The sequence below is a fragment of the Jaculus jaculus genome, chromosome 15, assembly GCF_020740685.1.
Source record: "Jaculus jaculus isolate mJacJac1 chromosome 15, mJacJac1.mat.Y.cur, whole genome shotgun sequence".
NCBI lineage: Eukaryota > Metazoa > Chordata > Mammalia > Rodentia > Dipodidae > Jaculus > Jaculus jaculus.
In genome coordinates this window covers 16,989,680-17,014,316 of record NC_059116.1, presented here as the reverse complement: position 1 = coordinate 17,014,316, position 24,637 = coordinate 16,989,680, and the positions used below count along the sequence as shown (strand labels likewise).

General features: G+C 49.2%; 1 protein-coding gene across 2 annotated transcripts; it reads right to left on the bottom strand.

The window, feature by feature from the left end:
* Positions 1-1,534: 1,534 nt before the first annotated feature.
* On the bottom strand, positions 1,535-24,027 carry Cndp2 (carnosine dipeptidase 2). Of its 2 annotated transcripts, XM_004654817.2 has the most exons (12): positions 23,960-24,027; positions 20,426-20,518; positions 19,337-19,480; positions 17,883-18,045; positions 15,685-15,773; positions 12,766-12,966; positions 10,880-10,964; positions 7,793-7,953; positions 5,590-5,754; positions 3,676-3,817; positions 3,321-3,468; positions 1,535-2,155 (listed from the first exon to the last, which is right to left on the bottom strand). In XM_004654817.2, exons 2-12 carry the CDS (start codon positions 20,483-20,485, stop codon positions 2,086-2,088), a joined length of 1,428 nt encoding a protein of 475 aa, XP_004654874.1. In that variant the 5' UTR covers positions 20,486-20,518; positions 23,960-24,027; the 3' UTR covers positions 1,535-2,085. The 2 variants fall into 2 exon arrangements, with proteins under 2 accessions (XP_004654874.1, XP_044991319.1); XM_045135384.1 differs by lacking the exon at positions 20,426-20,518 and having other exon boundaries at positions 23,960-23,995.
* Between the last annotated feature and the right edge of the window lie 610 nt (positions 24,028-24,637).

Sequence of the window (24,637 nt, the reverse complement as noted above, 5' to 3'; positions counted from 1 at the left end):
TACATCTGTGAAAAAACTAATGGGGACAGGAAGAAAGTTAGGAAGGAGTTGAGGCTGCTGGAATGTAGCTCAGTGGTAGAATCCTTGTCTGTCATATAGGCGGACGTGGGTTCAAGTCCCAACAGATATCATGAAAATGGAGGGTTAGGGCTGAGAAGATTGCTCAGTGGGTAAAATGTTTGCTAGGCAAACTTGCAGCATGAGCATTTGAGTTCATAGTTCCTAGAACCTACATCAAAAACCCAGAAACTAACAGCAATATAATTCCACGGACAAATTTAACTCAGATCCAGCAGTCTGAGTTCCTGATGACTTTCACACAATGAGCCTGAAGTTAGCAGAACTGACAAGTCTTGCATCCAAGGCATGGAACAAGGACAGCACACCACCTGAGTTCGCTCTGATCACCTGCGTAGGAATCACTCAAGCTTGTTCCCTCACCAGGAAGCCGCTGGTTTTCCCTGGGGCCAAGATCTTACTGGGCGATACTTTCGGGCCATGCAAATATTGTCCTGCTTAAACATTTTTTTTTTTCTTCCCAAGGTAGGGTTTCACTCTAGCCCAGGCTGACCTGGAATTCACTATGTCTTCTCAGTCTCGAACTCACGGTGATCCCGAGTACTGAGATTAAAGGCGTGTGCCACCATGCCTGGCACTGCTTAAACAGTTTAGCCCACACTGGGGGAGCCTGCCTGTGGCATGATGGTGCAGTGACGTTTCTTTTCCCTTACTCCCATATGGATGAGTGGGAACTCTTCACAAAGAGTATCTACCCACTCTCACCCACTTCCTGTCTTAGCAGAAACTTGTGTCTACAGACACACCCCTTGAACATGCCCAATCTTGCCAGAGACTGGTGGATGGTTACTTACCCTGTAGATCATAACACTACTGTTTTATTTGTTGTTCTTTCTTTGTTTGTTTTTTGAGGCAGAGTCTCACTCCAGCCCAGGATGACCTGGAACTCACTCTGTAGCTCCAGGTTGACCTTGAACTTATGATGACTCACTTATCATTGCCTTCCAAGTGCTGGAATTAAAAGTGTACACCACCTCACCCGGCTACTTTTGTGTGTCATTTTCAAAGTCTCACATTAGCCCAGAGTGGCCTCAGACTCCTTAGACTCACTAGAGTGGCCTCAGACTCACTAGACTCCCTAGGCCCAGGCTAGCTTTGAACTTGTGTCAATCTTTATGCTTCAGCCTCCTGATCACACTTGTCTTTTATTTTTTCTCTCTCCCTGAGGTGGGGTCTCACTCTAGCCCAGGCTGACCTGGAATGTGCTATGTAGTCTCAGGGTGGCCTTGAACTCACGGAGATCCTCCTACCTCTGAGGTGACAGGGACCATTCACACACCGGCCAACAGGCAGGCACTTCTCAAGCACGTGTGCTCCACGCGGAGGTTGTGTGCAGCCCTACAACCCTGCGTGTGTGAAGTGACGGATCAACCAGTGACGTATACGCTCCGCGGGGAAGTCACCCACTGCCCGGCCAGCTCATGCGGTCCCCAAGCAGGTTGGACAGCAGGGACTCTCCAGAGGCTCACCGTCACCTTTATTAGCAGCACAGAAGGAGATGGGCAGGTGCTTTTACCAGGACTGTCGGGTTAGGTTCTGAGGGATTGCGACAGGAGGGGCCACCCGTGATGGTCGGTCTAAGGCCGTGAGAAAGGAATCACGGGACAGTGAGGGGTCACAGAGACTCTTTCGTGGCATAAGAAGCCCCTGACCAGTCTCACTTCCCTTCTGAACATCTCAAGTGTGCACCACCCGAAGCAGACCGGTACTTCCCAGTGCCATGACAACCAGCACCTGCTACAGATCCGGCTGCTTTCCAGAGGAGATGTCACACTGGCCACCTCTGAGAACCCCTCGGGGGCTCAGTCGGCTGTCCCTAAGAAGCCCCTAGGACTAGACATTTCCAGCTGTTTGAAACAGCTGGCTCTGCTTTTGTGTGGCTGTTCTTACAAGTCTGCCTGCGACCTGAGAAAACAAAGGGGGGCAGGGAACCCCCAGTTTCCCAAGAAAGCTGGCAGAAGGCGAGGGCAGAGGGCAGGCAGGGCACTCCGTGGAGAGCTGGACCCCTCAGTCCTTCAGCTGAGCCACTTCGTACAGGTACGCAGCCAGCATCTTGGTTCCCTCGATGTAGTTGTGCCTAAGGGGAAGAAAACACCAGCTGCCAGGGGCTGCCCCGAGGAGCCGGCCCGGGCTGGTGCCCGCTGGGGCTCAGGCTGTGTTCCTTCTGCTTGCAATTCCAGCCGGTCTTTGGAAGTGTGGGTCCAGGGTCACGTCCCTTCTTCCCGCCTCGCCACCATTCCCAGGCCTCCTCCTAGACTAGAATGGGAGGGGTTTGTCTCATCCAGTTCCCTGGGAGTGACCGGCTCTCTTCTTCTAAGCTATTGCTTCCTCCCTTCCTTCCCTTCTTTTCTTTTCTGGTTTCTTTCTTTTTATTTATTTATTTTTGAGATAGTCTCACTCTAGCCCAGGCTGACCTGGAATTCACTATGGAGTCTCAGGGTGGCCTCACACTCACAGCGATCCTCCTACCTCTGCCTCCCGAGTGCTGGCATTAAAGACGTGCGCCAATGCGCCCAGCAGTTTAGGCCACTGTTTCTGAAGACCGGGCCTCCCCCTCACAGCCCAGTATCGGGCTTGTCTCCCCAGACTCCCATGCAGGTCTTGGGGTCCTAGTCCCCACTGTTTCCTTTGGTGTCCCCAGGTGGGGCCTTGCTTCCTGTCCTCTTCAGAAGCTACAAGGGGGCAGGATGCTGCTCCCCATGCTGCCTGCACCCCACCTGCCTGAGCCCCTTCTCACTGACAAATCAGGGGTTCCCATGGACTACAGGAAACCCCATTGTGTCTGCACATAGGACATGTAAAAGGAGCCTAAGTGACTAATGAGGACACTGTGCCTGTTTATGTTTGTTTTGGTTTTTGGAGGTCTCACTCTGGCTCAGGCTGACGTGGAATTCACTATGTAGTCTCAGGGTGGCCTCGAACTCACAATGATCCTCCTACCTCTGCCTCCCGAGTGTTGGGATTAAAGGCGTGCGCCACCACGCCAGGCTTGACAATGTAACTTTTCAGCAAGGGGTTTCTAGGTGGCACATAGAGAAAGAAATGAACCAAAACATGGGCTGAACCTGATTTTCACAAAATGCAACCAAGGCCTCATCGCTGCCTGCCACGGGCTCTCACCACCAATGCGGGAGGGAACAGAGGCGCAGTTCTGACGGCCACCCGCTTGCTCCTCTGACCAGCAGAGGGAAGTGATGCTGGAGAACCCAACTTAGCCTCAGGCCGGGGCCCCATGGTCTAACCTGTTAAGCTTTTCATTCTGGGAGTGGGCACCATCATCTGCTGATCCCACCGGTAACAGCATGACGTTCTTGCCCGTGGCCTCCTGAAAGGTCAAAGTGACAGGAATACTGCCACCCTCCCTGGTCAAGTCTGGTTCAACACCAAATACTGGGGAAAACAGAATAAGAGAAATGGTGAAATTTGGGGTCTGGAGGCTAGTGACCCCTTGCAGAGCTACCATTCAGCAATACCAAGTCCATGCCCTGGAGAGGCTGACACCCCCCCACACCTTGACCTTCCCGCGTGAGCAATGCTTTATGACAGGGTTCTCAGACCTATTCCGAACCCAGTATCCCTCCTCTGAGTGTGACCAACCTGTTTTCAGAGCTTTTCTCCCAGCTATGTAATGAGGATGGTTGAAGTCGGACACCCAGGGCTTCCCACCGTGGCCCATGTACACCTTGAATTTGTTGGGGCTATGCAACTCAGAAAACTTCTTAGTCAGGTAGCTTGTAACCTAAACCATGAAGAGAGCACCGTTTTATTTCATGTCTGCCACTCGGTTCAGTTCTAGAGACCTACAGTGGGTCAAGAAGTCATCTATAATGACGAAAGCACAAGGGGTCTGCAACAGAGCTACAGTGCTTAGAAGCGTCTACAAGGGGTCTGCAAGAAGTCTCATTTTCTGCTGCTGAATTCTGATTTGCGTAATCATGACAGCAGGAAGGGCATTTAATCAAGAAATAAATTTCGGAGCCGGGCATGGTGCCGCACGCCTTTAATCCCAGCACTCGGGAGGCCGAGGTAGGAAGATCGCCATGAGTTCCAGGCCACCCTGAGACTCCATAGTGAGTTCCAGGTCAGCCTGGGCCAGAGTGAGACCCTACCTTGAAAAAAAGAAAAGAAATTTCAGGGCTGGAGAGATGGCTAAGTGGTTAAGATGCTTGTCTGCAAAGCCTAGTGACCCAGGTTCGATTCCCCAGGTAGATGCACATGGTGGCCCATATGTCTCTCTCTCTCTCTCTCTCTTTTTTTTTTTTTTTTTTTTTGCTTTTTGAGGTAGGGCCTCACTCTAGTTTAGGCTGACCTGGAATTCACTATGTGGCCTCAAACTCACGGCGATCCTCCTACTTCTGCCTCCAGAGTGCTGGGATTAAAGGCATTGGCCAACACACCTGGCGGCAATGCTTTAATTTCAAGCAATTCAACCTTTACACACGTTTTTCCAAATGATAATAAGACTACAAAACTGAGTTTAGGACAACGCTCTCTGACTTGCTTAATGTAATGGACATTCACATAGGAGATTTGTGTCTTAAAAATGTTTTTTTTTTTAAAGACTTTATATTCTAGGCCAGGTGTGGTGGCACACACCTCTAATTCTAGCACTTGGGAAGCAGAGGTAGGTGGATCATCATGAGTTCAAGGCCACCCTAAGACTACATAGAATACACTACATGGAATTCACTTCTTTTTTAAAAAAAATTTTTTTTATTGATTTATTTGAGAGAGAGAGATGGACCTCCAGCCACTGCAAACAAACTCCAGACACATGTGCCCCCTTATGCATCTGGCTTACGTGGGTCCTGGGGAATCAAGCCTCGAACCAAGGTCCTCAGGGTTCTCAGGCAAGTGCTTAACCGCTAAGCCATCTCTCCAGCCCTCCCCTTTTTGGGCTGGAAAGATATATATAATCATGGAAAATGCTAATAAAAATTTTAAAAAAAGAAGAAAAAAAAATCACGAATGGGAAAAATGGATCCAAGAATGTGCCTCAAATTGAAATCTCAGCTCTGTATAAATAGACCTCAGTGTCCTGTCCTCTCTCCAAGAGGAAGCCTCCATTTCTGTCTCTCCATGAATTCTCCCTAATCATCAGGGACCATTCCATGAGCCTGGCAGACCTGCGGCTACCAAGACCCCCTCCCCCCCCAGCACTTACCACTGAGAGGCAACACCCCTGGACTCTCACCTTACACCTGGCCCCAAGTCAGCACTTGCCCCATTCTTGGGGTGAGGTCAGAGGTTAGATGACGCCTCAGCAGTATGAGGGTTACTCATACATGATGTTTGCTCATATTTACGACATTTATCTCAGATAGGCTTCTTGCAATGCTAATTCTAGCAAGTGTTGAGCAGGCAAGAGCCACAAGGGGGAGTACAGTGACTATGTTTCTGGCCAGATGGAAACTTGGCTGCCCTAAGTTTGATAACACATCAGCATTCAGCCTCATGAACTCCACATCCCTACCCACACCCCATGTCCCCATGCCTGGCACCCCTACATGCCTGCTCACTGACGACTTCAGGGGTCATGTTTGGCACCAGCCGGATGGAAAACTTGCCGACCACTTTCCTAGGAATCACGGTCTTGGCTCCTGACCCAGAGAAGGCCCCTTCGATGCCGTGGAGGGAGAGGGATGGGTACCGCCAGCGATGCATCAGGATGTCTTTCTGCAGAATCACGGCAGAGGGTCAGGCACGGTGTGCTAACCAAGAAGACAGGGTGTCAACAGGGCAGTCGGCCGCTCCCGAGGGTTGGCTTTGGCCTTGATAGCCATGAATGGAGATATGAGCGTGAGCATGCGGACCCCACCCAACATCCTGCAACTGTGTGACCTCAACATCCTCAAAGGCGGATGCTGACACTGGAGGTGACATGCTGTGGGCCTGCAGTTCCCAAACAGCTGCGCACATGTCTCTGCAGAATTCTCAAGAAGGCTGATCTCTCCCAGCACCAACTGGCCCTCCCCTTGGGTGCACACACCCTTCTTCATTTCTTTGCTCCTTGTCAATGAGAAATACTAAACTCAAAGTCTAAGCCTGGGATGGAGAGATGGCTCAGTGGCTACGGGCTTACACAACCTGATGGTCTGGATTGTTCCTCAGAACCCACATAAAGCCAGATATCCAAAGTGATGCATGCGTCTGGAGTTTGTTTGTAGTGACACGAGTCTCTGGGGCACCCATTCTCTCTCTCTGCTTACAAATAAATAAAATATTTAAGCCGGCGTGGTGGCACATGCCTCTAATTCCAGCACTCTGGAGGCAGAGGTGGGAGGATTGCTATGGGTTTTCGGTCAGCTTGAGACTACATAGTGAATCCCAAGTCAGCCTGAGCTAGAGTGTAACCCTACCTCGAAAAACAAAACAAAACAAAAGGCCACTGTGGTGGCGCATGCCTTTAATCTCAGCACTTGGGAGGCAGAGGTAGGAGGATCACTGTGAGTTCAAGATCTCCCTGAGACTACATAGCAAATTCTAGGTCACTTTGGGCTAGAGTAATAACCTACCTCAAAAAACAAACAACAACAAAAAAGGCTAAGCTTAACCAATTCATCTCATGTTCAGGAGTCTAGAAGAGCCTTTGGAAGGATTCTATTCAATTTGGCCACAGGGAAGGTGATGAACTGATAGCCACACTTCATTAAGACAAGAATAAAGCCAGGCGTGGTGGCACATGTCTTTAATCCCAGCACTCGGGAGGCTGAAGTAGGAGGATTGCCTTGAGTTTGAGGCCACCCTGAGACTACGTAGTGAACTCAAGGTCAGCTTGGGCTAGAGTGAGACCCTACCTCAAAAAAACAAAAGCAAACAAACAACAACAAAAGAATAAACTCTTGAGAAAAGCTTTCTCTTAATGGTTAGGTAAGCATGGTGTCTTTCTTGCTTTTTTCTTTTTTGGTTTTTTGAGGTAGGGTCTCACTCTAGCCCAAGCTGACCTTGAGTTCACTACGTAGTCTCAGGGTGGCCTCAAACTCAAGGCGATCCTCCTACTTCAGCCTCCCGAGTGCTGGGATTAGAGGCACGCTCCACCACGCCAGGCCCTATGGTGTCTATGTTCACACTCAGCTTAACTGATGTGATGGTTTATGTTGACTTTCCACTTGGCAGAGCCTAGAATCACCTGTGATGGATGATGTAGGCGAGGCTAGCCTCAGTGAAGTCTAAGGGATGAGCTTGATTAGGTCAATTAAGGTGGAAAGACCCACTTAACAGTGAGAGGCACCATTCCATGGGAAGCGCCCATCAGTCCCTGCTTGCAGACTATGTGATGCCAGCTTCCTGTTCCTGTCCCCACCGTGACGGAGTCTGCCCTCTGGGACTACAAGCTGAAATAAACTTTTTCCTTCCCTAAGATGTTTCTGATCTGATGTTTTGTTCTAGGAAAAAGAAACTAGCTGACACAACAGATCTCTGGGCCCTGTGGTAAAAAGAGATCACCTCCAAACTCAAACGGAGCAAAAGCCACATCAACTCCAGCAGCAGGAGAGGTGTCTGCTCCTAGGCACATCGCCTCCAGCTCTCACCTGGTGAACAGCGGACTGCGACATGGCAAACCCCCTGACGGCCACCACCGGCTCTCTACACGTCTCAGTGTAATTCCCGGCTCAGGCGTCACTCTTCCTCCCACGAGGGGCCTGAGCGTGGGACGTGTGTGAGGCCACGGGACCCTTGGCAGCCTACACGGGGTGGGTGGGACACGCGGCACCTTGCAGTCATGCAGGAGGGTCTCCGCCCCCACGTCCTTGGCGAACTCCTTCATGTCGAAGTCGATGTGGTCGTAGAGTTTGCACTCCTCGTCGGTCACGGGGGCCACGGCCTCGTTGATGCCCGGGATGAGGATCTTCCCTTTCTTGTCTATCAGACAGCCTGGGGATTGAAATACTCACATAAGGCAGGACAAACGCAGCTGTCCTGGGCAGTCCTGGCTCTCAAGGTCAGGCACCAAGAAACCCACAGCCCAGCCCCTTGGCCACGCGGAGGAAGGAGGTCAGGAGCAGCATTGGACGCTGCCTTTTAGTGTCTCATGCTAGGAAGTGAGTTATCTATCCTAATGACCCAAGGACTGGGACAGGAACACTGTTTGTTTCAACTTTTCACATAGAGACTTAGGAGTAGACGGAAGGCACTAAGTTATCCTCCATCACATGGCCAGACACTAACCAAGCAGCCTGCTCCAGGAAGGCTCACTAAAACCCACACCAACATTTCGCTGCAATACACATTCCGCAAGAAACAAGGTACTTTTTTTTTAAAAAAAAATATTTTTATAAAAATATATTTTATTTGGGCTGGAGAGATGGCGTAGTGGTTAAGCGCTTGCCTGTGAAGCCTAAGGACCCCGGTTCGAGGCTCGGTTCCCCAGGTCCCACGTTAGCCAGATGCACAAGGGGGCGCACGCGTCTGGAGTTCGTTTGCAAAGGCTGGAAGCCCTGGCGCGCCCATTCTCTCTCTCTCCCTCTACCTGTCTTTCTCTCTGTGCCTGTTGCTCTCAAAGAAATAAATAAATAATTAAAATATATATATATATTTTATTTATTTAGTTGAGAGAAAGAAAGAGACAGAAAGAGAGTGAGAGAGAATGGGCATGCCAGGGCCTCCAGCCACTGCAAACAAACTCCAGATGCATGCACCACCTTGTGCATCTGGCTTGCATGGGTCCTGGAGAGTTGAACCAGGATCCTTTGGCTTGGCAGGCAAACACCTTAACCGCTAAGCCATCTCTCCAGCTAAAGAAAGAAGGTCCTCTTAAGCTTAGGAGAGAGCCTAAGAGTAGGACAGAGCTGATCTAACCCCAGACGTGATGTCACTTTGCCCTGTGCAGCCCTCGTCCTCAGGGAAGACAAGGGAGCTCTCAGCAGCACACAGGAAGGCAGCCGCTCTCCTGGCAGGACGTCGGGGCAGGATGTCAGGAGCAGGACGTGGCGGCGGCTGCTCTCCAGCAGGGGACGAAGCAGCAGGGCCCAGGTGTGGACAGTTGTCACAGCCCAAAGCAGACACCCTCCCATGTCCAGGGAAGGCAAGCGTTAGTGGTTCTAAGGGACAGGACCTGGGGGTGGCCCATTAGGGTGTAGGAGGGAGGACAAGGGTTAAACGGAAGGTGGTGACAAGACAGGTGGCCCAGGAATACTTCTGAGTCTTGCTTCCCCTTCTGGTTTCTGAATCTGTCATGTGCCTCTTTCCTTTACACACTCCAGATCTTCTACATGGGTGCTGTCACCAACTCTAGGCTTGCTACCTGTGTGGTTTCCTTAAGCTCAGGATAACCATGCATGTAACTCTCTTCATTACTCATTTCTCCTCTGAATCTTTTTTTTTTAATTAAATTAATTTATTTGAGAGACATAGAGAGAATGGAAGATAGAGAGAGAGAATGGACACACTAGGGCCTCTAGCTACTGCGAAGCAACTCCAGAGGCATGTGCCACTTTGGATATCTGGCTTACATGGGTCCTGGGAAATGGAACCTGGCTCCTCTGAATTTTCTTGATCTCTGCTTTGATATTTTCCTTCTTATTCTTCCCGAGCCTCATTGTTTGCCCTCTTAACTTCCCTACATAGGAAAACTCATGAAGATGCCATGTGTGTTCTTTCTAAGTCTCCCTAGATATGCTCCTAAGTTCTATCCCCTACGTGCTTGTGGCTCTACCTTGGGATTTCCTTAAAAGCCTCAGTTTAACTCCCCTTCACAAGCTTGCAGCTCTACTCCAGTATTTCCCCCCCAAAAAACTTATTTCTCTTAAATGAACCTTATAAACTATGTAATGTTTTCACATGACAATGTGTTTCCTAAACCCTACAATGAGTGATTCCTCCCTAAAACTTAATAATTCATAATTTATCCTTCTTGAGTTTGTCTTTATGAATTCTTTGTTAAAGGTAGGACAGAACCCAAAGTGTGGAGTTCATAAATTGTGGGGGACCCTGCCAGAACCCTGAAATCCTGCATCACTAGGATTAAGGTATACACCACCATGTCTGGCTCTGTACTGTATATTTTAAGACAACTAAAAGAGGTGACTTTAAATATTCATACAACAAATAAATGATCATAACTTTAAAAAAAAAAAAACAAAAAGACAGGTGGCCGACCTAGGCAGAAGGGAAGGGACACACAGGTAGAAATGAGCACAGGGGTTCTTTCAAGGACATGAGGGATGGCTCAGCAGTTAAGACACTTGCCTTCAAAGCCTAACGACCTGGATTCGATTCCCCAGTACCCATGTAAAGCCAGATGCACAAAGTGGTACATGTATCTGGAGTTTGTTTGTAGTGGCTAGAGGCCCTGGCATGCCCATTCTCTCTCTCTCTCTCTCTCTCTCTGCTTGCAAATAAAGAAATAACAAAATTTAAAAATAATAAAGCTGGGATTGGTGGCACATGCCTTTAATCCTAGCACTCAGGAGGCAGAGGTAGGAGGATCGCCCTGAGTTCAAGGCCACCCTGAGACTACATAGTGAATTCCAAAGGTCAGCCTGGATTAGAGTGAGATCCTACCTCAACAAAAAAAAAAAAAAAAAAAAAAAAAAAAAAAAAAAAAAAAGGAAAGAAAAGAAAGAAAGAAGAAAAATGGGAAAAAATAAAAATAAAATAAAACAAAAGAAAGGGAAAGAAGAAAGAGGGAGGGAAGAATAGAGAGAAAATTCAACTAGAAATGGAGCCCAGTGAGCTCATGAGGATGATGAGGAGATAAATACACTAAATGCTGACTACAGACAGCCTACAAACATGCCCTCCCCCACCCCGTCCCTAAGGCACAAAGTCCTGGCCCATGGAGAGGCAACCCTGAGCTCACCCATCAGTGAAATGAGATCTGTCATGGCCTCGTGCACAGAGCCGCCATACACCCCCGAGTGGAGGTCTTTGTCACTGCATTCCACCTGGACAGAAACAAAGACCACTTTATTTGGTGACTTACTGGGAGCTTATTTTTACCATGTGACAGTGCGTTGAACAAAGGCCATTCAGAAGACCGAAATTTCCAGATCCAAACCTGCTCCCCAAGGAGCAAAGCCAAGCACTCCTCAATTAGAAAAGTCAGATCCCCAAGAGTCTCTGAGATATGCTGACCACAAGCATTAGGAATGTTAACTACAGGTGAACTTGGGGGCGTTGACTACAGGAACACTGAGATCACTGGGCACAGGCAGAAGTGTGGTATAGGGCATACCCTCTCTAGCTGCCCCAGTCTTTGCTAGAGACCCTACACACATTTTCTGACATGGCAACACTAGCCTGGGTAGACCTGGAGTCCAGAGACCTGTGTTTAGACCCATCTCAACCTCGATTGCTCTTGTATCCAAGTGCACAGGTTAACTGCTGTGTGTCAAGATGTCTCGCCTGTAAAGGGGAACGAGAGGCGTACTCATTGCCCGCAGCAGGTCTCCGTACCATGCACAATGGAGCTGTGCACTGGGTGAGAGCCTGGCACAGAACTGCCCATAGTTTCTGCCTTGACTGGGGGTAAAGACCTCTGCAGCAGGATCCATTGTCACCACCATGGTGGCTTATCTGGAGGGTAATCTCCACTGGCGAGCAGCGGTCCGCTCCACGCCCTCCTGCCTCGGCCTCCCCACATCTACTGATGAGTCTCCACTCCCTCAGGATAACTCAGCCAGGGGATGGAGAGCTGGCTCCGCGGTAAAGGCGCTTGCTCAAAGCAAAGCGGGGTGGGTTCAATTCCCCAGTTCCCATGTAAAGCCAGATGTACAAAGTAGCGCATGCATCTGGAGTTTGTTTGCGGTGGCTGGAGGTCCTGCTTTGCCCATTCTCATTCTCTCTCTTTCTCTCTGCTTACAAATCAATAACTGAAAATATTTTTTAAAAGGTAACAAGTCAGGGGATGAGCCCAGGCGCTCAAGCACAAACCCCTTCACTTTTAGAGGAAAGGCTTATGCATGCTTTATGTATAGCTGGTATTAGAAGAACAGGCATTTGGGATGGAGAGACGGCTTGGTGGGTAAAGTTTTTGTTGTATGAGCATGAGGACCTGGGTTTAGATCCCTGGCACCCATGTGAAAGCCGGGCACAGTGGCACATGCCTGTAATCCTAGTGCTGGAAGGATGGGCACCTTGCTGGCTCACCAGTCTCACTAAATAGCTCCACGTTTAATGAAAGATCCTGTCTCAAAAACATAGTTTGAAGCTGGGGGTCATCACTCAGGAGGCAGAGGCAGAAGCATCACTGTGAGTTCCAGGCCCAGACTGGGACTACAGAGTGAGTTCCAGATCATCCTGGGCTAGAGTGAGACCCTACCTTGAAAAAATAAACAATTTAAAAAAAAAAAGCTGGAGAGCCATCAATGAAGACACTAATGTGGACCTCTGTCCTCTACAGGAACACATGTGCATACACACACATGTATGACCATGCACATACAACCATACACAGGAAAAAAAAAAGACATAAAACACTAGCATTGGATTTGATCTCTTCTCAACTGTTCTAATGCAGTATCATAAAATATAACCATCCGAGCTTGACCCTGTAATAGCACTGCCTCCTGACCCCAGAATACCACTGTCCGGGCATGGTTTATTTTAAGACATATTTTGGAACCCCAGCTCTGAGCTTCTCAGTGTATGACTGACTTCTTGGGATTTTGCAAGAAGAACACGGAGGCTTAACCGTCAGGGAGAAACCAAGTGAAGCCCAAGAGACTGCACTTCACACCTTCATACCTCGATGAAAAAGTAGCAAATGCCCCTGAGGCCGTAAGTGATACAGGGTTTCTTCTTCCCCAGCCAGTAATTGTCCGAAATGCAGACGTAGTCCACATCTTTAAAGAACTTGTCTTTCTGGGCAAAAATCAGCTCATCCAGGCCTTCGGAGCCTGACTCCTCCATGCCTTCCAGGCAGAATCGCACATTGACGGGGATCTCCTGTGACAGGAAGAGACAGCGGGAGTCAGTTTCCCTGCATTGCCTTGCAGAAGTATCGCACAGAAAGCTGCTTTGAGATCGAGAGTTTCGGGGCTGGAGAGATGTGGCTCAGTGGTTCAGGGCTCTTGCTTGCAAAGCCTGATGATCCAGGCCTAGGTAAGCCTACTGAGGGACACTCACGACCATGGGGTGAACCAATGAGTGTCAGGGAGGCCTGAGCTGCTCCTTCCTGAAGAGAGACAGGGAGAAAGAACACCTGCCCAAGAGCACCCTCAGTCCTCACTGCTGCTGATGCGAGGGGAGTGGCGAGGCCTTTCCCGCGCTGGGAAGGCCTGCCATGTCGCCAGGACGCTGCACAGAAGTGGTGCTTGCCAAGGAGCTCGGTGGGAATTGACTCATCATTGCTATCTGGGCCATTGTCACTGAATTTTTGTTTTGTTTTGCTTTTTTGAGGTAGGGTCTCACTCTAGCCCAGGCTGACCTGGAATTCACTATGTAGTCTCAGGGTGGCCTTGAACTCATAGCGATCCTCCTACCTCTGCCTCCCAAGTGCTGGGAATAAAGGTGTGTGCCACCACGCCCGGCTTGAGTAATTTTTTTTTTCCCCCAAGGTAGGGTCTTGCTGTAGCCCAGGCTGACCTGGAATTCGCTATGAAGTCTCAGGCTGGCCTCGAACTCACAGTGATCCTCCAACATCTGCTTCTCAAGTGCTGGGATTAAAGGCATGGACCGCCGGGCCCAGCAGCACTGGATAATTTTCCAAGTGCTTCCCTAACTCTGAAGGAGGAGGCAGGTGACCCACACGCAGGTGAGAAAAGGAAGCTGCACACAAGCCAGGTGATTTGCCAGATACCACACAGGGGACCGAACAGGGTCCCCAAATAGACTTAAGTCTAGCAGCTCCCACTTCAAATCCGTCGGGCAGCAATATTCAGGGAACATCCTTCCCCCTGCTGCCGTCCTCCTCAGCTCCTCTAGTGAAGCCTTCCCCGGAACCCCCGCAGGAGAGCCCGTGTAAGTGGAGCTGTGCATAGCCGCACCGACCTCCATGGCCCTGACCCCCGGGCTCCTCCACCTTGAGGACGAGGAATGCATGTGGCCCCGCAGGACGTGAGGCTCCCTGGGGTCTGTGCCCGGCACTCAGGGTCAACTGTGGGACAGGGGTGTACTGACTAGTTCTCTCCTGTGCAAGTGATTCTTTGGACCAAGAGGGCTCTGAGAACCTTTTCAGCTCTCACACTGTATACTCGAAAGAAAAAAAACGCTTATCATGGTGGAAGAGAAAAGCCTGATACAAAAACCGTCCACAGGGCTGGAGAGATGGCTTAGTGGTTAAGGTGCTTGCCTGTGAAGCCTAAGAACCGAGGTTTGATTCACCAGGACTCATGTAAGCCAGATGCACCAGGTGGCGCATGCATCTAATTCGTTTGCAATGGCTGAAGGCTCTGGCATGCCCACTCTCTCTCTCTCAAATAAATAAAAATAAAATATTTAAAAAACTGTCCATCTGGCAAAATTACAATTAGGTTAGGTTAAAAACCATCAAAAACCTACCTAGCAGAGAGTGAAAAATACAGGTATTCTGAGGGGTGGTTTCCTAGCATCTCCCCCCCCCTCCACCATTTTCTGTATTTTATCAACATTGAGGGAAAAAATTTAAACATTTGGGATGGAGCGAGGACTCAGGTGCTTGCTTGCAAAGCCTAATGGCCTTGGTTCAGCGCCACAGTACCCACATAAAGCTAGATGCACAGAGTGGCACATGCAGCTACAGTTTGTTTATAGTGGCAGGAGGCTCTGGTGTGCCCACTCTCTCTCAAGTAAATACAGATTGAAAAATAAAATAGCACATTTATTTTTAGGAGGACTTAAACCACACACACACACACACACACACACACACACACACACACAGAGAGAGAGAGAGAGAGAGAGAGAGAGAGAATATCTGGCCAACATCACAAAGCTTGTTACATCCTGGCAAGGGACCACACTCGTGGGAACAGGCGATGGTTGACTTCATGGTACACATCTGTATCCCAGCCCTTGAGGCTGAGGCAGGAGGACTGCCATGAGTTGGAGGCCAGCTTGGTCAATATAGCACAACTGTCACAAACAATAAGACAAACAAACCTTCACAGTTAAAACTAAACACAACCCAACAAAAATTCATGATTTGGGATGGGGATGCAGTTCAGTGGCAGAGCACTTGCCTAGCATGCATGAGGCCTTGGGCTTGATCCTAGCACTATTTACTTTACTTTATTTGTTTTGTTTTGCTTCTGTCAAGGTAGGATCTTGCCCAGGCTGACCTGAAACTCACTATGTGGTCTCAGAGTAGCCTTGAACTCACAGTGATCTTCCTCCTTCAGCCTCCCAAGTGTTGGGAGCAAAGGCATGGGCTACCATGCCTGGCTACTTTTTTAAAAAGAAAATAATGAAAGGGAGAGAGAGAGAGAGAGCACAGGTGCAAGGGGAGGGGAGAGAGAACAGAAGATATTCTATGTGTCAGCAAGAATCTTGCTGAGCAGGTAATGGCAATGACCTTTAGCACCTCTGAGACAGTTCAAGGCTTACTGTCTTCTAGAGCTGGGAACAGAATCTCAAGTGTGAGTCACGGCTGATCAAGGGCAGGAGGCTGGTTTCTCCTTCCCAGTGATGGCTCTAGTACTGCTCACAGAACCTGTGCAGTGGGCAGAGCCTGATGTGGAGACATACCTGCCCAGTCTTCTGATAGGCTTCTAGAGCATTCATCCAGCCGGCCACTGGCCCCTTGTCATCAGTTGATCCTCTCCCATACAACTTGCCTGGAACAGCAAACAGCAGATTCAGTTCCAAGTCACGAAAGTGAAAGGACGAGTGAAAGCTGTCTCAAGGTGAACATCTGAGAACACCAAGGGCAACCACGCAGGCCACGAGTAAGGAACAGTCTCCATGCTGAAGAGGCCTGCCACCTCCACCAACCCTACCCCAAAGCTCACAGACCTATGTAATCCAGCAGGCAGCCACTTGAGCCTGTAGTTACCCCTTCCCTTGCGCAACCATGGCACAGGGCTTTCGCTCCTGGTGTGAGTCACCGGTAGGCACTCACAAGTCAGTTACGAGAAACCAGTACCTGTTGGTTAGCTCTTCAAACCTAGTGACCCTAGGGAGTGAGGGAAGCCGGCCCGTTTGGGTCAGATCTGCAAACTGCACCCGCCCCTCATTTGACCCACAGTTGGACCCAGAACATGGGAGGGTCTGGCGAGGAACCAGGAAGGGCAGGGGACTGGGACAGGAAGATGGCGCCATTTGTGGAGTTGTGAGAGGAGTTGAGGAGCCTGCTTCTGACAGCTTGACCTCGTGTGGCTGGGGAGCCACCACGTAGACACGTGGGTATGCCACGCCCGAGGAGTCCAAGGGGCCATGGAGGATTAGGGCAACCTTGACCGCATGTCCCAATTTCACTGTGAGGAGTCCCAGTGTATGAGATGAAGTTTCAGAAAAGACTTGCTTTAGGTAAAATGACTTTTCAGTTATTTTTTCATTTTACTTTTTTCATTTTTATTTATTTGAGAGTGACGGGGGGGGGGGCAGATAGAGAGAATGGCCTCCAGCCACTGCAAACGAACTCCAGATGCGTGCGCCCCCTTGTGCATCTGGCCAACATGGATCCTGGGGAACTGAGCCTCGAACCGGGGTCCTTAGGCTTCACAGGCAAATGCTTAACCGCTAAGCCATCTCTCCAGCCCGACTTTTCAGTTTTTGAGGTCATTGACAAAACTACTCCACACCAGGATGGATCTGAAAATGAACTCTGTACCCAATTACAGAGGGTCTGAAACTCAGCCCTGAGGGGTATGGCTCAGAGAAAGGGGCTTCTGTATTCAGAGACTGTCCTGGACACAAACGTGAAAACGTAGCATGAGAACAGACCACTTCCTTGCAGTCATGGCTCATACATTCAGCCTGGGCTAGAGCGAGACCTTGCCTCAAAAAACAAAGGAACAAACAAACAAAGTGGCATGGGAAAAGAGGCCAACCTCTGGGGTGGGGGTGGAGGGACATGTCAAAAGCCTGTGGGTGCCTAGGGAGCGTGCAGGAAAGACTGCCCCCCGGTCCCAGGGCACAGCAGCTCGACCACCAGCATGGCCACACTGAAGGCACTACGGGGCGGGCATGAGGGCTGTGAGGCCTCGAGTGGGCGCGTGTGTTCTGAGGAAGGTGTCAGGAGCACAGGAATGCCCAGAAGGCCCAGCCAGGAGGGACTTGATGCCGCGTGCAAAGGCTTCCTTTGGGCTGCAGAGATGGTTAGCAGTTAAGGCACTTGCTTGTGAAGCCTAAAGACTCAGGTTCGATTCCCCAGTACCCATGTAAACCAGATGCACAAGGTGGTGCATGCGTCTGCAATTAGTTTTCAGTGGCTATAGACCCTGGCACACCCTTTCTCTTTCTCTCTCAAATAAATAAATTTTAGAGAAGTCAGCAACTGAGACATATGCGAGAACCTTCCAGAACCCAATCTGTAGATCTTGTTAAAAACAATGCATTAAAAAGAGAAAAGGCCAAGAGAGATTGTGTGGTTTTCCAAATGCAAAGTCTCTGAAATGCTTCTTCAACTGTTAAAAGTGAGTTCTCGGCTAGACAGATGGCTTAGCAGTTAAGTGCTTGCCTGTGAAGCCTAAGGGCCCCGGTTCGAGGCTCGATTCCCCAGGACCCACGTTAGCCAGAGGCACAAGGGGGCGCACGTGTCTGGAGTTTGTTTGCAGTGGCTGGAGGCCCTGGTGTGCCCCCTCTCCTCTCTCTCTCTCTCCATCTGCCCCTTTCTTTGTCTGTCGCTCTCAAATAAATACAAATAAACAAACATATTTAAAAAAAATAAAAGTGAGTTCTCCTCTCGAGGGAGGGCGAGTGGCCCCGGTGGAACTGTCCCTCACCGTCTCGCTCCACCAGGGTGAAGGGCTCACTGTCCCAGCCGTCCTCCAGGGCCGCGGGCTGCACGTCCAGATGGCCGTAAATGCACACTGTTTTCTTCTGGGGGTCACCTCCCAGCTTGCCCAGCAGGATGGGAGGAAGTGGTATCTCCGAGCCATCAGGGAGCTGAGCGGCAGGGTGCAATGGGGACAGACACTCTTGTTAATGATAACTTAGTGGCAGCTGTTATTAAATCCACCAGGTCTTTATCTGTCCTCATCCATCAACCTCGGCTCCTGAGTTTAAGATCAAATTGTTTAAGTCGTTAATTAAGAAGGATTTACTTTCTGGTAATCCAGAAACTGAATTATAACTACCAACTACTGATAGACTATTAAAGACTGATTTTTTTGGTTCTCCCAAAATGGGGGAAATTTTGTTTTCTTTAAATGTATATTTTATATTTTAATTATTAAATTTCCACACAATAAACTGAATGGCCACACCAAAAATTCCAGCACTACCATACTGGCTGGAAAAGTAAATCCTCAGACAAAAGATCCATGTAAACCAAATCTCATCATGCTCTGCAATATAAGAGCGCTTTAAACCTTGAAAATATGCATGTGGAATGAAGCCTGGTTTAAACCTGTAATCCCAGTACTTGGAAGGCCAAAGCAGGATTGCAGTGAGTTCTAAGTCAATTTGGGCTACATAGCAAGACTCTGTCTCAAAACAAAAGTAGCCCTGAAACTACCTGGAAAGAAACAGGCAACAAACATGGGGTTGAAATGATCTAAAACTAAAATAGTAGAGTAACATATCATAAAGTGAAATTACTTATTTAAGTTAGAAGGAAAACAAGACATTCTTACTCTCCCTCTTCCCGCACTGTCCCTCTTATCAAGAAGTGCTGGGGTGGGTGGGGGGTGGGGAGGCCTTGGCTGGAAAGACGGTTTAGCGGTTAAGGCATCTGCCTTCCAAGCCTAAGGATCCAGGTTCAACTCCCCAGAACCCACATACAGCCAGATGCACATGGTGGCGCATGTGTCTGGAGTTCATTTGCAGTGGCTAGAGGCCTTGACACACCCATTCATTCTTTCTCTCTATCTGCTTCTTTCTTATTAACTCTCAAATTTAAAAAAAAAAAAAAAAATGCTAGGGACACGGTGCTAGGACAGTATGGAGTCTTCAGTTGTTTTTTTTGTCTTTTGAGGTAGTGTCTCGCTGTAGCCCAGGCTGACCTGGAATTCACTATGTAGTCTCAGGGTGGCCTAGAAATCACAATGATCCTCCTACCTCTGCCTCCCAAGTGCTGGGATTAAAGCCCCCCGCCCCAGGCCATCATAGGGATGTCCTACCCTATGGCCTTTGCCAGCTGCCTTCCTTTAAAGGCTAAAGCCCAGAGTTGCCCAAGACCTTGCTGAGTGCTCCTAGCCTCTGGACAGAACCAGTTACTTCTGTGAACTCACAATACCTTTTGCTTCCCGATATCCACCAGCTCCACCGAGCCCCCCAGCCGCTGGACGTCGGCAGCAGCGACCTCCATCATCCTCCGGATCTCCCCTCTCTTCTCAGGCCAGGCGGACACGCTCTGGATGGCCACCCATTCTGTGAGTTTCTGTTTTAGAGAGCAGGCAGAAAGGGATTCTGAAAAATTACGCTTCAAGAAGAGAGAGGGTGCTATGTCTCAGGCATCCCTACATACCTGTCGCTCTACCTTGAGTTACAGAACCTGTCTTTGTTTACATTAAAACACAGAACAGAACTGATCCCATCTCAAAAACTATGCAGAGGCAAATATATATATATATATATATGTATATATATATATATATATATATCAAATGTGTGTAACCATTAAGAATGTGAATGTCACATGTAGTTTCATAAATAAGTTTTAATCTGTAACAAAATTGCCAAATAAAGATATCATATTATAATCCAAATCAGTTTACTTACCATCCTGACAATTAAGTTTTAGACTAAGAGTTCTAAAGATTTTGTCTGAAACATGTCTACCAAAAGTAAATTTAAAGTATGACTCTTTGAGCTTAAAAGCAAGAAGCAGATTAATGTCTAACACTTCTGGAGTCACTCAGGACAACTAGAATTCAAACTAGCTCTTCAATCTGTAACTATGCCAGGAAATCACAGACACAGATTAAAATCACTAATTACTTTTGCTGCTTCTGGAAAGAGAAACAGATATTACCTCTGCCCAACACCAAGTGTAACACCACGAGAAAGTGGAGAAGCTGACAGACCTACAGGTAATTTTTCTATTTTTGTTTCTTGAGGTATGGTCTTGCTCCAGCCCAGGCCAATCTGGAATTCACTATGTAGTCTCAGGGTGGCTGCAAACTCACAGCGATCCTCCTACCTCTGCCTCCCAAGTGTTGGGTTTAAAGGTGTGAGCCACCACGCCCAGCTGAGCCATCAAGCCCAGCTAATAGTTTTAATATTTTAATGCATACAGCAGAATTTGCATTAGTTTTGCCTCTCTGACCCAACGGTTTAAACGTGAGCAGGTTTCCCTACTCCAGAGGATTAAATATTCTCTCACCTTAATGTAGCGGTCCTGGTTCCCATCAATATACTGGAACACAGTACTGAGGGCTGACATCTTTCAGGACAAAGGCAGGTAGGTCTTGGGTAGCTGAGGGAGAGCAACAGATCAGTGTAGCCTGCGGGCTGGACTGAGGGGTGGTGGCCAGAGGCACTGCCTGGGAACGGAGCAGGCTCCTCCTCCCCCAGACAAGAGTCAGCTTTGCATTGCGACACACTATCTATCACAGGACTCTCCAGGAAGTGACTGTGCTTCAGGCAGAGGTTTAGATTGACTTTCTTTTCTCCAAAGGAAAAATCCCCACAGAATTGTGTGTCCTAAGGAGAGGGAGGGTCTCCATAGTGGATGATCTGATGAAACCTCAAATTGGGAACTTCCCTATAACATGGGTTTTGTGGACACTTTTTTAAAACCTTATTTTAAACTTTATACTTAAAATTTTTTTCCTTTGAAATGATTCTTTTTAAATTACTTTTATTTATTTATTAGAGAGAGAGAGAGACAGAGAGAGAATGGGCACACCAGGGCCTCCAGCCACTGCAAATGAACTCCAGATGCATGTGCCACATTGTGCATCTGGTTTACGTGGGTCCCGGGGAATCAAACCTGGGTCCTGTGGCTTTGCAGGCAAGTGCCTTAACTGCAAAGGCATCCTTCCAACCCAAACTTTATACTCTTAAATCACACAGAGAGGTATCTACTTTTTTGTGACTACAGAGGAGATAGTCATTTCAAAGAACACAGCAAAAGTGTCCCAGCTACGAACCCACAACTCTCTGTTTAGTGTTTGGGGTGAGATCAGTACTGTTTTGCTGTATTTTAATGTACTTGGTGAACTGTCCTCAACCTCTATGGGATCTAGGATGAAAAGATTTCCCCATCACACAGGAGGGTGCAGTGAAAGCAGTCATGCACTTGTCAGAGCTAGAAGGAGGGCTTCTCAACATTTTCATTATAAAGCTGATAATAAGCCGGGTGTGGTAGTGCACATCTTTAATCCCAGCACCTGGGGGGCAGACGTAGGAGGATTGCTGCGAGCTTGAGGCCAGCCTGAGACTACATAGCGAATTCCAGGTCAGCCTGGGCTACAAAACCCTACCTTGAAAAACCAAAAGCCAATCAACCAACCAAACAAACCCCAAGAAATAAAGCTGATAATACACTGTCCTAAACCACCACGGGACCTAAGACGAAGTGACTTCCCTACCACAAAGGAGGGTGCAGCGAGAGCAATCACACACTCTTTCAGAGTTAGGAGGGATTCTCAATGTTTTCACCACAAAGAAATGGTCAGTGATGATATATAGATATGTGTACCCTAATTTGAACAATATGGGGTGTGCACATGGCACCCTGTGAATATATTCACTATCTGCACATTTTTCCAACACCCATTTTCTCACGCCTGACACTGCCAGGCTCTTGCTGTCCCTTACAGAAGCAGGGAAAGTAAATCACGGGACTTTTCAAAGCAGGAAGCACCGTGAAATACAGATGACCCACTGCGTCTTTCCAGTTAGTTCCTCCTCTATCTTCAACCTCAGACTTTAACTACAAGTAAGCAGATGTCAGCACCGCTGTAGATAGAGTCTGCAGTGGGTGCCAGGAAAACGCCTGCCCGCAACAACACGCTGTGAAGAGCATTGTTTCCTGGGGATGGCTTGATTGACTGTGACATGAAGTGCGGCAGCTGCGTCGCAGACTGAGGAAGTTTCCGGAGCTGCACAGTGTGATGAAGTCACAGGGTGCCTCCAACAGCCTATGTGACTTGTTCTCAGAAACCACTTCGGTCCTGCCTTCTTCAAACAGCACAGAGTAAGGGATATTTCTAAGCCCAGGGCTGCCTCACACAGCCTCGCCTGAAAGGGTCTCAGTGGGACAAAGTCCACAGATGTTGTTGAGGTGTTTTATGACTGCTAGTAAGTGAAACTCCACCCACCTGTCAGTGAAGCTCACAGGAAAGGCTGTTTATATCAGATGAATCTCTAGGCTGGGACTTGGTTGTTTTCTTTTGGGTTCCTGGTCATTAACACAAATCCCACTCGTTGTGGTTCATTCTCATGTTCTTTGTAACTACACTAACCAACTAGTTGGTTACTGGAAGCGAAAATAACCCAAGTTCCACCTTTCACCAAAAAGAGTAAACGGGGGGGGGGGGGGTGGACAGATGGCTTAGCGGTTAAGGCACATGCCTGTGAAGCCTAAAGACCCAGATTGATTCTCCAGGTCCCACTAAGCCAGATGCACACAGTGACGCATGTATCTGGAATTAAAAAAAAAAAATTGTTTATTTATTTGAGAGTGACAGACAGAGAGAAAGAGAGGGAGAGAATGGGTGCACCAGGGCCTCCAGCCACTGCAAACAAACCAGATGCGTGTGCCCCTTGTGCATCTGGCTAACGTGGGTCCTGGGGAATCGAGCCTCGAACTGGGGATCCTTAGGCTTGACAGGCAATCGCTTAACCTCTAAGCCACCTCTCCAGCCCCTGTATCTGGAATTTGTTTGCAGAGGCCCTGGCGTGCCCATGCTCTCTGTCTCTAATAAATAAATAAATAAAAATTATATATGTATATGTATATATACATATACATATACACACACACACACACACACATATATATATATATATATATATATATTTTTTTTTTAAGAGTAAACCAAGAGGAGAATCTACTGCAGAGCCCCCAGGGCCCATCAAAGCAAACCCCTCCCATCCACTGTTATCTAGTGAATTAGGTTGAGGTAGGGTCCATTCTCCCTCCACGAGCACACATCATCCAGACATCAGATGGAATCCAACACTTCAGGTAAAAGCAGTATGGAGAGGATGAGCAGTAGCTGCCTTTTAGTCTGGAGTTCAAGGGGAGCAGCAGAATTTAAACAGAAGCTAGCCCAGCGCGAAGGAGAAACTCCAGCAACCCTCACACGGTTTAGTTCTGTCCCTCCAGAGTCCATGGTGTATTATTATCATCAATGTCCGAATCACTCACAAGGGGCAGTACAGGAGACCACATATCGACTCCCCCCCCCCATGAGAGAGTAAACTGAGGCTGGTGACCGAATACCGGGCCTGCCCACACTAGCAAGCTGGGAAGGGGAGCCCTCCCCCACTGGGGATCCTTTCTATAAGCACTTTAGCAGGACCCTGCCCGCGGACCTTTGCACCCAGGGCGTTGTCAGGAGGCCTCGGGCGTGAGGATGGAGGACAGCGTGAGGACTGGGCAGCCCTGGATCCCCCGAGCACAGGGCCGATCGGCCCCGCTCCGCTGACCACCACCCCCGTCACTCGTGGGGCTCTGCAGCTCGGAGCCGGATCCTGCGGCTCGGAGAGGCCGGGATCGTGGACCAGCCGCCCCAGGGCCTCGGGTGCTTCTGGGCCGCGGACTGGCGATCGTGAGCCGGGGAATGGCCGGGTCTGAATTGTCCCCGCAGCCGGATGCTCGCACGCGAAACCCTGTGACTCCCCCTGGCTCCCCCTGGCCCGCCGAGCCCTCCCGGGAAGGAAAGACCCCCGCGGAGCAGCCGCTTACCGCCTGGGAGACAGCCCGTTCCGTACCACGTGTCCCAGGCCACGCCCCCGACGACCGTAGGCCCCGCCCCGCCAATGAGAGCTGGCCCCGCCCCATCCTCCAAGACCCTGCCCTGCGTGCGCCCGGCCCACTCGGCTCTGGCCCCGCCCCCAACTTACGCCCTGTCATCCAATAGGCAGTCTCCCTTGGATAATCCCCGCCCCCTCAACTGACGCCCCGCCCACACGTCGGCGGCTCCCTGCGTAGCCACGCCCCACACCCGCAGCCCGAGGCGGGGCACGCAGCCTGGGATGCTCTTCAAGGACGGCAGGTGGCGCTGCAGCTCGTCCTCACACGCCCCGCCTTTGTGGCTTAGAAAGGACGCGGGCGAGGCAGCTCTCAGGTCCGAAAGTGGGGAGCTCGCGCGGGTCTTGAGTTCCCAGGCTTTGAGGATTCCCCCGACGCTTGCCATCCGGGTCTGTTCCAGCCCAAGCCGACAGTGGACGTTCGGTGGGATGCACACGCTCCTATTTGCCAGGAGGGGACATATCTAGATATTTAACTCTCATGTTCCTAGTCATTCGTGAAGAAAGTGGACTGTCACACTCGAGTGACCACGACTTCTTATTTTATTATTTTTTCTTTAAACCTTTTTTAAAAATTTTATTTATTATTATTTTTTTTCTTATGTTTTTCAAG

Coding starts and splice junctions, on each gene's coding strand:
- Cndp2 (XM_004654817.2), bottom strand. CDS start 20,485: ATGTCAGCCCTCAGTACTGTGTTCCAGTATATTGATGGGAACCAGGAC. Junction 3,818..5,589: donor CTGAAGTCGTCAGTGAGCAG/GCATGTAGGGGT, acceptor TTCATGGTTTAG/GTTACAAGCTACCTGACTAA. Junction 2,156..3,320: donor CAGAATGAAAAGCTTAACAG/GTTAGACCATGG, acceptor TCTTCCCCTTAG/GCACAACTACATCGAGGGAA.